Genomic DNA, 14958 nt, shown 5'->3' with positions numbered 1-14958 from the left:
TATTGTGCGGAGAGAAATGAAGAGAAAGAAGAATGTATCCAGCAAGAACTGTCAGAGATAAACAGGAGAAAATAAATGTAATGGGCAGTCTCAGTAATTCACTACGAACTAAGAATTGGGAAGAATAATGATTTAGATGATGATGACATAGATTGGTTCTCTCCGGACAATGAGGCAACACATTATCATGAGGATGACCCATGCGGCCCACCAGAGCCTTATGGGGAACCAACAACACCTACACCGGCAGCATTAATGACATGAACCGTCCATTATGACAACGCTAATCCCTTAGTACAGACAGGGTACACTCAACAGAACAGTCCACTGTTAGGAGCTGAGGTCCGGGGCCTGGTGCGCAAGTTGGGATCTCTTAATTGGAGATCAGATCCGGCTGATGTCAAGCAGCGGATGATCAATTTCAGGTTACGGCATCTGGAATTGGAAGGTGCTGATATTGGTCAGGTTTTGGCTTCTGCATGTGATTCATCAGTGAGACAAGGGTTACGGGCAGATCTCCATAATGCGTGGTGCCGAGGGATATTCTTCAGGCCCTGGGGATGGATCACCAAATCCTTTTAACTTATGGTACAGGCTCCCCACAAATACCCTTGGGCTTTTGCACCACGATTGTTTAATGCTTGTCGCTTGGGATTGCAAGCAGAGTTAGATGCGAGAAGAGCTACAACAGAGCAGATCAGACAAGCGCAGCAAGTAGCAGTGCAGGTTAGCAATCCAGCTGTCCCTCCTCAGCCCCAAGTGTTGATCCCCACTATTCCTCCTCCAACAATCAAGGATTTGTTTTTAAAACAGCGAAATCCCTCCCGAACTAAAGATGGCATCTGCTTCCCCAGCGAATAAAACTCTGCTATGGGACAATATTTTAGAAGCTGTAGTATGCGATTGGGATTTGACACCCCATGATCGTACCCCGTGCCCTCTCACATTCCACGGCCGGTAGTCGCAGTGGAGGGACCCCCTCCTCGAAAGGGACAAGGACAGGGTCCAGGGAAAAGACCAGGAACGTGTTATAATTGCGGGAAAACTGAACATTATGTCTACGAATGTTGGGCAAGGAGACCTGGGGGATGACTATCTGGAGAAGCTCCATGGAATAATCTTAATAACGGAAATTATTGGTTGAGTCAGAAAAAGGAGAGATTTGAGGCTCTGTTGAACGTTCAAAGGATAACATCAAGCACAAATGGGAAGCCAGACAAGGAGAGACAGACAAAAAATTAAAAGGGCATAAAGTAGGTTTCACATCTTATCAATTCCATTACAAATATGACACATTGTTTATGTGGTTGTTTTATTTTTGCATTTAATGAAAGCATAAAAAGTGTTTACATTATTATTCCTCCCAAAGTACACCTGTAATGGGCAGTGCCTATTTATTTACAGGCACTTTGCCCATCAAGTGTTTTTTGGTATTCATTTCAGGTTTTACCAAAATAATGTAACATTTAGGAACAAAAATACAAAACAATAACCCACAACTCGAGGCTAAAATAGCAAAGACTTCGACAGCAACGGTGTATTTCCCAGGAGAGCTGATGTAAACTGGTATAAAAGTGATCCAAACAGCACAAAAGATGAGCATGCTAAAGGTTATACATTGAGCCTCATTAAAGTTATCAGGTAATTTCCGAGCTAGAAACGCCAGCACAAAGCTCACTCCGGCCAGGAAAGCAATATATCCCGCCATAGAATAAAAGGCGCTCACAGAGCCCAGGTCACATTCCAGAATGATAATCTCTCTGTAATATTCTGTGTTTCTCATGGGAAATGGGTGTGATATAGTTAACCAGAGAGTACATATCAGGCACTGAACAGAGGTAAGGAGGAATACACTCCAACGCTGCTGAGCAGGCCCGAACAATTTGGCCATGTTGTTGTTTGGAAGAGTTGCCTTAAACGCCAGAATCACAAGGATTGTTTTAATCAAAATACAGGAAATACAGAGAACGAAAGCGATAGCGAATGCTGTGTGGCACAACGTGCAAGCCCAGACTGAGGGCTCGCCAATGAAAGTCACTGAGCACAGAAAACACAGCGTTAATGCAAAGAGAAGCAGATAGCTGAGCTCAGAATTGTTGGCTTTAACAACAGGAGTGTCTCTGTGTGTGAAGAAGACAATGGCAATACTTATTGTGGTGCTCACTCCCACCAGAGCCAATGTCAGCAATACACCTCCCAGCATTTCGGTAAAGGAGAGGAACTCTATTTCCTTTGGTAGGCAACGATCTCTCTGCTGATTGGGCCAATATTGTTCAGGGCATTTAATGCAGTCTGTGGAATCTGGGAAAGGTACGATAATTAAATTTCTCCATGAACATTACTAAAGAGGTTTGTTCAAATAGTGTAGACAGGTATGAACACACCTGTGAAGTTACTGATTTCTCCCTCTGCACATTCTGTACAGTCAAAGCAACACACGGGTTGGCCTTTTCTGGCAACTTTTCTTGTTCCAGGAATACAGCTCTCACTGCAAACCGCACGTGGGATCTCAGAATAAAAATAAAACTTGTAAAGTAAAACGACACGTATGATGTTATCAGTAATGGTTTTAGTCAATGCATATTTGTCAAAACAACACAAATGAACTAACTAGAAATAAGTATTGCCTCAAAGTTCTCTAACTCTGAAACTCCCTCCCTCCATACCTCAATCTCATCCTATGTCTGCGTCTTCAAGTTGAATCTCACAACCCACCAAACCAACAGTCACCTCGCTTCTCACTGATTCTCCCAAATCGGCTCTTCCACTGTAAAGCACTCCAAGTCGCTATGATATGTGAAGGCCACAATATGAATACAATTTGCTTTAATATTTTATAATCATAAAATAATAATTGTTGCATTTGATATGTAGTACTGTGTTCATTTCTGGGCACCATAGTTTAGGAAGAATGTCAAGGAACTGCAAAGAATGAGGTCCCAAGAATGAGGGACTTCAGTTATCAGGAGAGGCCAGAGAAGCTAAGATTATTCTCTTTAGGGCAGAGAAGGTTAGGAGGAGACTTAATAGATGGAGAAACTAATTCTGTTGGCGGGTTGGCCGGCAACCCAAGGGCACCGATTTAAAATAATTGTTAAATGAAACAGGGTGGGGGTGAGGAGAAATGTTTTCACACTGTGGGTTGTATGGAACTTGAATGCATTGTCTAAAAGGCTGGTGGAAGCCGATTCGATTACAAATTTCTAAGAGAGAAGTTGATAATTATTTGGGGAGGACAAGTTTGCAGGGCTATGGGGAGAGAGTGGGGGAGTGGGGTTGAATTGGATAGCTCCTTTCAAAGAGCCGACACAGACCATCATTCTATGATTCAATACAGCGCCTTATCTTCAAGACGTCTCAAACCACTTCACAGAATATTCTGTAAAGTGAGTTGATGCATTTTTTAAGGGAGAAATGCGACAGCAGTATCCGCCAAGAAGTTGTGGATTGAGTGACCAAATTACTATTATTTTTTTTGAAGGAATTTTTACCCCCGGAAGAGTGATCCACCAATCGACTAACAAATGGGTTCCTACTTAAGTATTGTTTGACATTGTCCTTCATGGCAATTGAAATTCAAGTTTTTTTCTAAAGCAAATAAATAACTACCTCAGTTTGACCATTGCTCCACACGATAGCCTCCTCATTCACCGTAAGCTCCCGGCTTGGAGGTGCGGAACCATCGTAGAAGCCAATTACACGAGTTTCAGCAACGCCTTTCAAATTCTTTTGCCAGTTTATCAAGTCATACTTGGCCACGGGGTCACCGTTTTCATCAAAATAAATTCTGTCACCGGATTTAGATGTAAAATTTACTGACTGTAGGTAATGGAGAATCTGTACAACAATATCAAAGAATATGATCAAATGTAAGGCAGCATTGAGGAATCATAACGTCACATTACATGAACGATAATGTTTATTATATGAGATGGTTAGTAACTTAACAATCGTCAGTAGGTTGACATATTTCAAAAAATACACAGAGCATTGGTTACCAATACAGATATGTTTTATGTACGAATGTTTCCTTACCTGCCATGGCTGAAAATTTGATGTGTGTGCACAGGTGTTGTTCATAAATGGTCCTTTTCCTCTCTCACACAAAAGCAGATTGTGAAGTGCATGAGCTAAAGCGTACACCGCTTTGTATACGTTGTAGGAAATTCCATCCATAGTTACATCAGAATATCCATTGTGTATTTCTGTTACATCTTCTTTGCCGGTGCATTGCTGCAATGTGGATGTTGTGTTTGTTTGGCTTGTGTTTCCTGACCAGAAACTACATTGGAACGCAGTTTCCCAAAACTCCTTTACTAAACTATTTCCGGGAAACTTAGACGGATGAATTTTCAGAAGGAATTCCTGCAATCCCTTTACTTCTGCTGAAGGAATCGCTGGGCCAATTGCTCCAATAAGAAATCTCGCACTTTCATTTGGGGCAATAAGTTGGGCTGTTATCCAGGCTTCAGTTCCCACCCACTGTATTCCAGTGAGGTTTTGTCGTATTACTTCTTTGAGTAATAACTGCATTTCCCTCGGGGCAGAAAAAGCCACCACAACTTTTGTGGTCGATAACTTAATTATATTTACAATGTTTCTTATCTTTTCAAGTGGATCTGTTCTATAAAATGATTCCGAGAAGGCAATGCAAATGCCAAGTTCCTGCGCAATGTCTACAAATGCCTGCATTCCAAAGTTACCATAGTCATTGTTGCTTCTGATAGTCCCAATCCACGTCCATCCAAACTTCTTAATGATTTCAGCTAAAGCCTTGGACTGATGGTAGTCACTGGGTATAGTTCTATAAAACATGGGGTATTCGTTCCTATTGCTGAGACAAACACAAGTGGAAAAGTAGCTGACCTGTGATTGATAAAAGACATTTAGAATATCATTAATATATCTGGTCTCTGAAGGCAAAACCCATAAATTGCTGAAGTTTTACTTAACTTAATGTAGCTTAAAATATAGATTCATCACTTGTGTAAAATTCCAAGTCGTGTGAATGAGAATTAGTAGAATATGGTTTAATTGACAGTAATAACAATTTCCATTACAGTGATCGTTTAACTATGTATTTCCAATACAGTATAGTCTTTGGGCTTTTTTATTTTGTTGTTTTGTGGGTACATAAGGAATTTAAACACATGCTCATCAATTTGTACAGTTCTGTAATTTGAAAAGAGATCAAATGATTTTTTCCAGGGCTATGGATTCTGAGAATCATGAACAAAATAATAGTAACGTGCAGAAAAATATATGTAATGATAATGGAGTGTGTATGTATGTGTGCTTGTGTGTGTGTGTGTGTGTGTGTTTGTGTGTGCGCGTGTGTAGTGATCATATTTATACCAGACTGATTTCCATCAGGAAGGGGAAAAGTGCCTTCACTGTTTTCCAGATAAACAAGTTTTCATAAAGGTAAAATTAATCTTTGGTCTAATTTAATAACGGTATATTTTATTTAAGCAAAAAACATTATCGGCAATAGACCATATTGTGCCCTCCATGCAAGGTAGCATCTCAGAACGCTTAAGAGTGGCGGAGCCTGACTTCGAGCCAGGTGGGAGGGGAGGAGGGGGTGGAGGGGAGGCGACTGTAATCACCGTCAAAAAGGAAGGTTTTCAGGCAGGACTTGATAAAGGGGAGAGATGGGCAAGGCGGAGGGATTGAAGGAGATTGGTCCAGATTTTCAAGACAAAGTGGCTGAATGGTTAGATGGGCTTAGATGGTTAGACGGAGTTTGGTCAGGGTAAGTATGCGGGCAGCAGAGTTCTGAATGATTTGGATTTGACAACATTACCATTGGAACTTGAAAAGGACCAATAACTCTTGCTACTGCAATAGACTCAGAGGATCCTTCTGTCCCGACAAACCCGATGACATTAGATTGTCCTGTGCAAGAATAACCCAAACCGGTTTCTTCCTGCCCATTAACAAGAGCTAAGGCCGCTTTTGTCACGATCTTGGATGACGCACAATCATCGTGGATCCTGAATCCCAGTGTGACATTTGGCAACAGGAGGTGATTTCCGTTGATTTCTTCAATGGCAAAGATCATGGTCTGAGCCAAGCGAAAGCCTCTGAAATCAAACCTTTGGAGTTACACAAATTATTAGCATCATGGAATGAGATTGAATGTTTTTATTATATTGCAAAAATTATTTCTACGACAAAATATGAATCCTACTACAGTCATTAGCCATTTATGTAAAGACACAGCTTGTTGCAAGTTGGTTGTTCAGTGGTTTACCCTTTATTGCAATAACCAATTGGATTTGCATTCTCAGGGCTTATAATCAATTGCATCTTCCTGTCAGTTATCTTTTATTGTTTATCTGTTATCATTTCAAGATGAGATGTTTTGCCCACTGGGAAACTTCCAGGGAATTCCTTCCACATAGTGAGTTGTCGAATGTGGAACAACCTACTAGTGACTATCCTCCGGGGTGGGGGGGAACGGGAGCACTAAGCGGGGTTTCCTGCTGGGCTATCTTCAGCGTGGCATGCCTGGCAATGGAAAGTTGGAATTGAGCCAGCCCTCTGTGGTGGTCTCAGTAGTCCAGTTCCTGAGCCAGACAGATCTGCAGTGTTCCAGTCCTGTAGCTCAGTGGTTAAAGTGCATTTGTCTTGCAGGAGAGAAATCTGGGTTTGAATCCCGGCAGAGCAAAACATTGGACAAGTTTCATTACTCCACGCGCCTCTGTTTACCTAGCAGTAAGAAGCAACCTGGTTGTAAGTAGAATGGCAGATTGCTTTTCTGGGGGAAGTAATTCCTTCAAAAAAATAATAATAATAAATTGGTCACTTATCCATGGCTGTTTGTGTGACACTGTTGTGCGCAATTGGCTGCCGCATTTTGCCCATAAAATATACAGTCAATTCACTTTACAGAATATTCTGTGAGGCACATTGAGACATCTCAAAGATGTGATAAGGCACTCTATAAAATGCGAGGATTATTATTAATACTTTTCAGAATTAGGTGAGCAGGATGTCACCCTTCACGGAGAGAGTGCGCATTCCATTCAACAATCTATCTCTGGAATTTCCATGTGTAAGCATGGAAATCTCAGCTTTGTTAGGATACTCGAAGGCATGTCGATGGGTTTCCACATGTGTCAGACACCCATATACATTTACTATACACTTAACTATAGCTTTTTATAAATTACTCTGAGAATCCACTCACCGTTTGCACTGTTCTGCTTTTGGCCGGACAGTAAAGGAATGCACATTCTCAACCCTGTCCATGTGCAAGTTAAAAAGTCCCCCCAGAATGACGTCTCCATCCTTTGACAGTTCAGGTAAATCGAACTTCCCTTGAAGTTTACAACTATATTCACCGCTTCCCCATCCGGCCTCAAGTCTGAGTAATTCTAACAGGAAAAAGTAAAACATATTTCCCACATACATTTACTATTTACGTCAATCAGAAGTTGCAGTTATCCGAGCAGACAAGTTCAATTGTCCAATATATACGTCGCCGTATGTGTGTTTTATATTGTACTACAGTGGGGCTTTCTGGGAATTGCCGCCTTTGATGCAATTCAGTGGAAGGTAATTTGGAGATTATTTAAAATCCCAGTAGAATATAATTTCCTATGTGCCTCTGGAAAATTAACTGTCAGCTGTAACGATTGTGGCCAAGTATCTCAGTGTATCTCATCAGGGATTTCCCCTCTGCATAATCATGGAAGCAACTTTTTAAAATTATCCTTCATATCATGTGGGTTAAATTGCTTTAATCAACATTATTCTTATTTGCCTAATTCTAATTTGTAGTCATTAAAAGATGATGAAAGCATGGAAATCTCAGCTTGGTTTGGATACTCGCAGGCATGTCGATGGGTTTCCACATGTGTCAGACACTCATATACATTTACTACATACTTAACTATAGATTTTTGTAGAACATTATAAATTACTCTGAGAATCCACTCACCGTTTGCATTGTTCTGCTTTTGGCCGGACAGGAAAGGAATGCACATTCTCAACCCTGTCCATGTGCAAGTTAAAAAGTCCCCCCAGAATGATGTCTCCGTCCTTACCTTGAAGTTTACAACTATATTCACCGCTTCCCCATCCAGCCTCAAGTCTGAGTAATTCTAACAGGAAAAAGTAAAACAGGGAAATACACCGTTACTGTCGAATCAGAAGTTGCAGTTATCCGTGAGACAAATTCAATTGTCCAATATATACACGTATGTGTGTTTTATATTGTATTAAAGCGCGGCTTTCTGGGAATTGAGAGGTGCATGCAAAGACTGGAGCTTACTGTTTTATCTCTGAATGTTCCACCACAACGGCTTTTATTCCATGAGTTTGTTGTTGGCCATAGGACAGCCATATAGTTTTGTTTCTGAAATAGCCCTTTGTAACACGTGACAATGATTTGAGACCTCTGTCACAGGTCCTGGATAGAGCAAATTTGGTTAATTTGGAGAACAAGTAGAAGTAATGATCATTTTTTTTCTCCAACCCCCCACCCACCACAGCCGAAACAACTATGCTTATTCGTGGATTGTGCGCCTTCCTAACCTACGTGCACAAATTTTTAAGGATCATTCAGAAAGTGGTCTATCATTTCTCTTAGTTATTTATTTCTTTATTTATTTATTTTTGTATGTATTTATGTATGTATTAATTGCTTATGTATTAGTTGCTTATAATATCTATCGATTCATATTGGCTGCATTGGCAAATGCATGTGAGGAGGATTTGAGAGAGTTGAGGTGGATTTTCCAGTGGTTGGAGAAATCGGCAAATGAGAAGAATGTGGTTTGAAAGGAAGAGAATAAAGAAGAGGGAAGCTTGATTACAGCAATACAAGTATAACATCTGTAAATGAACTAGTTGCATCAGATAAGAATAAAACCAGGTAGAAATGTTGAACATAAATAATTTATTGGCAGTGTATATAAAACATACAAAGTCACACTTAAATAATCCATGTCACCATACACAATACGAGTAAACATTAGACAGTTTACATGTACAGCAGTTAGTTTCTTGATACATTTCATGAAAACTAATGTGCATTTACATTATGTTGCAGCTTACATATCTAGGCAGCTAGTTTTTCAGTTGGACACTTTGCCCATCAAGTGTTTTTTGGTATTCATTTCAGGTTTTATCAAAATAATGTAACATTTAGGAACAAAAATACAAAACAATAACCCAAAACTCGAGGCTAAAATAGCAAAAACTTCGACAGCAACGGTGTATTTCCCAGGAGAGCTGATGTAAACTGGTATAAAAGTGATCCAAACAGCACAAAAGATGAGCATGCTAAAGGTTATACATTGAGCCTCATTAAAGTTATCAGGTAATTTCCGAGCTAGAAACGCCAGCACAAAGCTCACTCCGGCCAGGAAAGCAATATATCCCGCCATAGAATAAAAGGCGCTCACAGAGCCCAGGTCACATTCCAGAATGATAATCTCTCTGTAATATTCTGTGTTTCTCATGGGAAATGGGTGTGATATAGTTAACCAGAGAGTACATATCAGGCACTGAACAGAGGTAAGGAGGAATACACTCCAACGCTGCTGAGCAGGCCCGAACAATTTGGCCATGTTGTTGTTTGGAAGAGTTGCCTTAAACGCCAGAATCACAAGGATTGTTTTAATCAAAATACAGGAAATACAGAGAACGAAAGCGATAGCGAATGCTGTGTGGCACAACATGCAAGCCCAGACTGAGGGCTCGCCAATGAAAGTCACTGAGCACAGAAAACACAGCGTTAATGCAAAGAGAAGCAGATAGCTGAGCTCAGAATTGTTGGCTTTAACAATAGGAGTGTCTCTGTGTGTGAAGAAGACAATGGCAATACTTATTGTGGTGCTCACTCCCACCAGAGCCAATGTCAGCAATACACCTCCCAGCATTTCGGTAAAGGAGAGGAACTCTATTTCCTTTGGTAGGCAACGATCTCTCTGCTGATTGGGCCAATATTGTTCAGGGCATTTAATGCAGTCTGTGGAATCTGGGAAAGGTGCGATAATTCAGTAAGTATGGCATGAATATTACTAAAGGGAGTTTTCGACATTCTCCTGTGGATCTCAACTCCTCAGCCTTCCTGGACTCAGACTCACTGTACCAGTGCGCAACCTCGGCATCCAGTTCAACCCCCAAATGTCCATCCTGCCCAACATCAGGTCCCTGATCAAAACCGTTTGCTTCCACCTCTGCCATATTGCCCACTTCCGACCGTACCTTACCGAAATGCAGCCAAAATCCTCGTGCACGTGTTTGTCACTTCCAGGTTGGATTGCTCCAAAACACTTCTCCTGTCTCCCCAGCTCCACCATTCACAAGATCAGCTGATTCAAAACTCTGCCGCCCGCATACGGATCCCGACCAATCTCCACATCTCACCAGTTGTGGCCCAGGCTCCACTGGCTCCCCATCACCGAACGGATCAATGTCAAGATCTCACTCTCGTGTTCATATCCATTCACTCCCTGGCAAATCCTTACACTTCCGACCCCTTCACTCCCAAATCGACTGGCACCAGCTTCCTGCTCAACCCCCACACCCACTGCCCCACCATTGGATGTTGTGCTTTCAGCTGCTACTCCCCTGAACTCTGGAACACTCTTCCTCAATCCTTCCGCCTCACCCCCTCTCTCCCCTCTTTCATGTTCGCCAGTGCTGATAGCTATCTCCGCCCTCCCCCCGGCTCAGAGTCAGTCTCCGCCACAGTTAAGCGCTCTGAGATGCTACCCTGTGTGGAGGGCAAATGGTTGTTGTAAATAGGAAGAGGAATTTCACACTCACCTGTGATGTTGCTGATTTCTCCCTCTGCACATTCTGTGCAGTCAAAGCAACACACGGGTTGGCCTTTTCTGGCAACTTTTCTTGTTCCAGGAATACAGCTCTCACTGCAAACCGCACGTGGGATCTCAGAATAAAAATAAAACTTGTCAAATAAAATGACACAGATGAAGTAATCAGTAATGGTTTTAGTCAATGCAAGTTTTCAAAACAACACAAATCAACTAATTGGAAATAAGTATTGTTCCAAAGCTGTTTAATTCTACACCTGAACTTTGAAACTCTCCCTCCATTATCTTAAACGCATTCTATTGCTTGGTATTCAAGTTGAATCTCAGCGACAGTAACCTCCCCCCTCCCTCATTCCCCCAACTCAGTGCCACCACTGTAAACACTCAAAGTCGCTATGGTATGTGAAGGGCACGATATCAATATAATTTGCTTTAATGTTTTATAATCATAAACTAATAATCCTTACATTTGATACAGTGCCTTATCATGCCTTTGAGATGTCTCAAAGCTCTTCACAGAATATACTGTAAAGTGAATTGACTGCATGTTTTCTGGGCAAAATGTAGCAGCCAATTGCGCGCAGCAGCGTCCCACAAACAGTCGTGCATGGAGTGACCAAATTATTATATTTTTGAAGGAATTTTTACCCCCTGAAGAGTGATCCACCAGTCGACTAACAATTGGGTTCCTACTTAAGAACTGTTTGACATTCTCCTTCATGGTAATTGTTTATTTTCTAAAGCAGACAGATAAACACCTCAGTTTGACCATTGCTCCACACGATAGCCTCCTCATTCACCGTAAGCTCCCGGCTTGGAGGTGCGGAACCATCGTAGAAGCCAATTACACGAGTTTCAGCAACGCCTTTCAAATTCTTTTGCCAGTTTATCAGGTCATACTTGGCCACGGGGTCACCGTTTTCATCAAAATAAATTCTGTCACCGGATTTTGATGTAAAATTTACTGACTGTAGGTAATGGAGAATCTGTACAACAATATCAAAGAATATGATCAAATGTAAGGCAGCATTGAGGAATCATAACGTCACATTACATGAACGATAATGTTTATTATATGAGATGGTTAGTAACTTAACAATCGTCAGTAGGTTGACATAATTCAAAAATTACACAAAGCATTGGTTACCAATACAGATATGTTTTATGTACGAATGTTTCCTTACCTGCCATGGCTGAAAATTTGATGTGTGTGCACAGGTGTTGTTCATAAATGGTCCTTTTCCTGTCTCACACAAAAGCAGATTGTGAAGTGCATGAGCTAAAGCGTACACCGCTTTGTATACGTTGTAGGAAATTCCATCCATAGTTACATCAGAATATCCATTGTGTATTTCTGTTACATCTTCTTTGCCGGTGCATTGCTGCAATGTGGATGTTGTGTTTGTTTGGCTTGTGTTTCCTGACCAGAAACTACATTGGAACGCAGTTTCCCAAAACTCCTGAACTAAACTATTTCCGGGAAACTTAGACGGATGAATTTTCAGAAGGAATTCCTGCAATCCCTTTACTTCTGCTGAAGGAATCGCTGGGCCAATTGCTCCAATAAGAAATCTCGCACTTTCATTTGGGGCAATAAGTTGGGCTGTTATCCAGGCTTCAGTTCCCACCCACTGTATTCCAGTGAAGTTTTGTCGTATTACTTCTTTGAATAAGAACTTCATTTCGGAACGGACAGCAAAAGCCACCACAACTTTTGTGGTCGATAACTTAATTATATTTACAATGTTTCTTATCTTTTCAAGTGGATCTGTTCTATAAAATGATTCCGAGAAGGCAATGCAAATGCCAAGTTCCTGCGCAATGTCTACAAATGCCTGCATTCCAAAGTTACCATAGTCATTGTTGCTTCTGATAGTCCCAATCCACGTCCATCCAAACTTCTTAATGATTTGAGCTAAAGCCTTGGACTGATGGTAGTCACTGGGTATGGTTCTGTAAAATGTGGGAAATTCATTTCTGTCACTGAGACAGACGCAGGTCGAGAAATAACTGACCTGCAGTTGATTAGAGATATAGACAGAAAACAGTCAGCATTTGAATAAAAACATTTTGTTTTACATTCGTTTGATAAATATAATTGTTTCCAATCTCAATAATTCCATTGTAGTTAATCATCCACTAAGGCTTCCTTAAATAAGAATTATTTTGGGGTGTGCGGAGGGGTGGAGACCCAACAATGTATAAGCAATTAAGAATAATAAGACAATTACCATTTGTTCCTACAATTGAAAAAAAAGACGTGAATACTTCACTTATATATTTAATCCACAATATTCGTATTGCGTTTAGGTTGAAATATTTGGGTAAATGTTCAATATTTATTTTCTTTTAGGAGGGTAACTGATTTTGTACCAATATTATCGTGATAACGTACCATTGGGATTCCGAATGGACCAATTGACCTTGCAACAGCTATGGACGCTGAGGATCCATCACCACCAACAAGAGCTGGGACATTAGGAGGCCCTTCACAGTTATTATGGTCATCCTCTGTTGCTCCTTGACCGTTCACAAGGCTCAGTGCTACTTTTGTGGCAATATTGGAAACACTGCAGTCATCATAAATCTTATATCCCAGAGTAATATCAGGAAGCAGTGCCGGGTTCTGGTTTATTTCCTCTATTGCAAACATCATCGTATTGACCAGACGGAAGGCTCTAAAATCCAAACTGCATGAGAAATCCACCATTAATGTTGCAGGTATATCAGAGTCCTGTATATTGTATGTCAGCTTCAATAAGGTGCTTTTTGAATAGAATCACTACACTTTTCAGTAAATCCTGTGAAGCACTTTGAGTCGTACTCTCGAGGTGAAAGACGCTGTTTTAAATGTAACTAATGTTACTTTCCATTGGGCCAAATGCATTCAATAATAGCAATAATAATCAGCCCGGCATTTGACATAGCCCATGTGACATAAAGAACATTTGAAATCATTTGTTTACAAAGTTAGGAGATGTGCAGCGATTACGGTTACAGATGATCAGGACATTTGAGGCAGCCCTGAAGCCAATCAATACTGGCGAGAACATGGGGAGAATCTCAATTCTCTTTTCTAAAACAACCAGGAAATCTTTCATGTCCACCTGAGCAAGCAGATAGAGTCTAGAATTAACAGCTTATCTCCCAGCAAAGGGTCCCACTAAGCCATTAATAAGTGCTTCAAGACACTACCCTATGATCCCCACAAACAATAAGCAATGAGCAGTCCCACATATAGGCTGTCCATCACGGAGCTTCTCGGTAATGCAAGCTGTTGTTGTTTTAGTGGATAACACAATAATAAACCTGTGAGGTCAGTGTATTTTTACTATAACAGGAAACGGAAAACCATCCATATAATTATTTCCTAAATCTTATTTTGGATAGCAGTTAAAATAAATGTGAAACATTTCTAGGCAACAAATGTTGTGTATAATTGTTGAACAATTCTCAATAGTCTTTAATGATAAATCATTCACACAGGAATGGGGTTCCATTTTAATAAATATACAATTTTCATTAAAATAGACCTGGTAGGTTTTGTCAACTGCACTTACAGTCCTGTAGCTCAGTGGTTAGAGCACTCACCTCAAAAGCGAGAGTCCTGAGTTTGATTCCCGGCAGGGCCAAACCTTGCAAAAGTTTCCTTAATTCACACGCCTATTAATAAACCCTCAAGAAAAAAAGCAATAATAAATTGGTCACTTCAATCCATTACTGTTTGTGGAACGGTGCTGTGTGCAATTAGCTGACGTGTTTTGCCCACAAATATATGTTCAATTCACTTTACAGCATATGCGGTGAAGCGCTTTGAGACGTCTCGAAGATGTGAAAAGTGCAATATCAAATGCAAGGATTATTATTACTAGTATTAATACTGTGAATCCTGAAACAGGAATCTTGTAGCTCAGTGGTTAGAGCACTTGCCTTGCAAGTGAGAGACCTGGGTTCGATTCCTGGGCAGGGCGAAACCTTGGGCAAGTTTCCTTACTCCACAGGCCTCTGTTTACCTGGCAGTAAGTAGGAACTGAGTTGTTGTTCGATTGGTGGATCGCTTTCCGGGAATAATAAAACCTTCAAAAAAGATAATGAGAATAAATTGGTCACTTCAATCCATGACTGTTGCCAGTCACGTGCTGCTGTGATGCCGCGTTTCACCCAC

The 14958-nt window shown here is 40.9% G+C and overlaps 2 protein-coding genes and 1 non-coding gene across 3 annotated transcripts; 1 reads left to right on the top strand and 2 right to left on the bottom strand.

Annotated features, from left to right (window-relative positions):
* Window positions 1–1390: 1390 nt before the first annotated feature.
* On the bottom strand, window positions 1391–7335 carry LOC121849885 (extracellular calcium-sensing receptor-like). The gene is made up of 6 exons (XM_042339167.1): window positions 7196–7335; window positions 5807–6098; window positions 4036–4866; window positions 3610–3837; window positions 2385–2508; window positions 1391–2301 (listed from the first exon to the last, which is right to left on the bottom strand). The coding sequence occupies exons 1-6, from the start codon at window positions 7255–7257 to the stop codon at window positions 1391–1393; spliced, it is 2448 nt and encodes an 815-aa protein (XP_042195101.1). The 5' UTR covers window positions 7258–7335.
* Window positions 7336–9086: 1751 nt separating this feature from the next.
* Window positions 9087–13476, bottom strand: LOC103172257 (extracellular calcium-sensing receptor-like). The gene is made up of 5 exons (XM_007885056.2): window positions 13189–13476; window positions 11978–12808; window positions 11552–11779; window positions 10786–10909; window positions 9087–9991 (listed from the first exon to the last, which is right to left on the bottom strand). The coding sequence occupies exons 1-5, from the start codon at window positions 13447–13449 to the stop codon at window positions 9087–9089; spliced, it is 2349 nt and encodes a 782-aa protein (XP_007883247.2). The 5' UTR covers window positions 13450–13476.
* An 877-nt stretch (window positions 13477–14353) lies between these two features.
* Window positions 14354–14425, top strand: trnal-caa. Its single transcript has one exon. It is a non-coding gene; the product is annotated as a tRNA-Leu (tRNA).
* The last annotated feature ends 533 nt before the right edge of the window (window positions 14426–14958 follow it).

This window comes from Callorhinchus milii, unplaced genomic scaffold, assembly GCF_018977255.1.
Source record: "Callorhinchus milii isolate IMCB2004 unplaced genomic scaffold, IMCB_Cmil_1.0 Scaffold11, whole genome shotgun sequence".
NCBI classification, from domain to species: domain Eukaryota; kingdom Metazoa; phylum Chordata; class Chondrichthyes; order Chimaeriformes; family Callorhinchidae; genus Callorhinchus; species Callorhinchus milii.
Note: the sequence above shows the minus strand (reverse complement) of the source record. Positions and strands in the feature narration are given on the sequence as shown.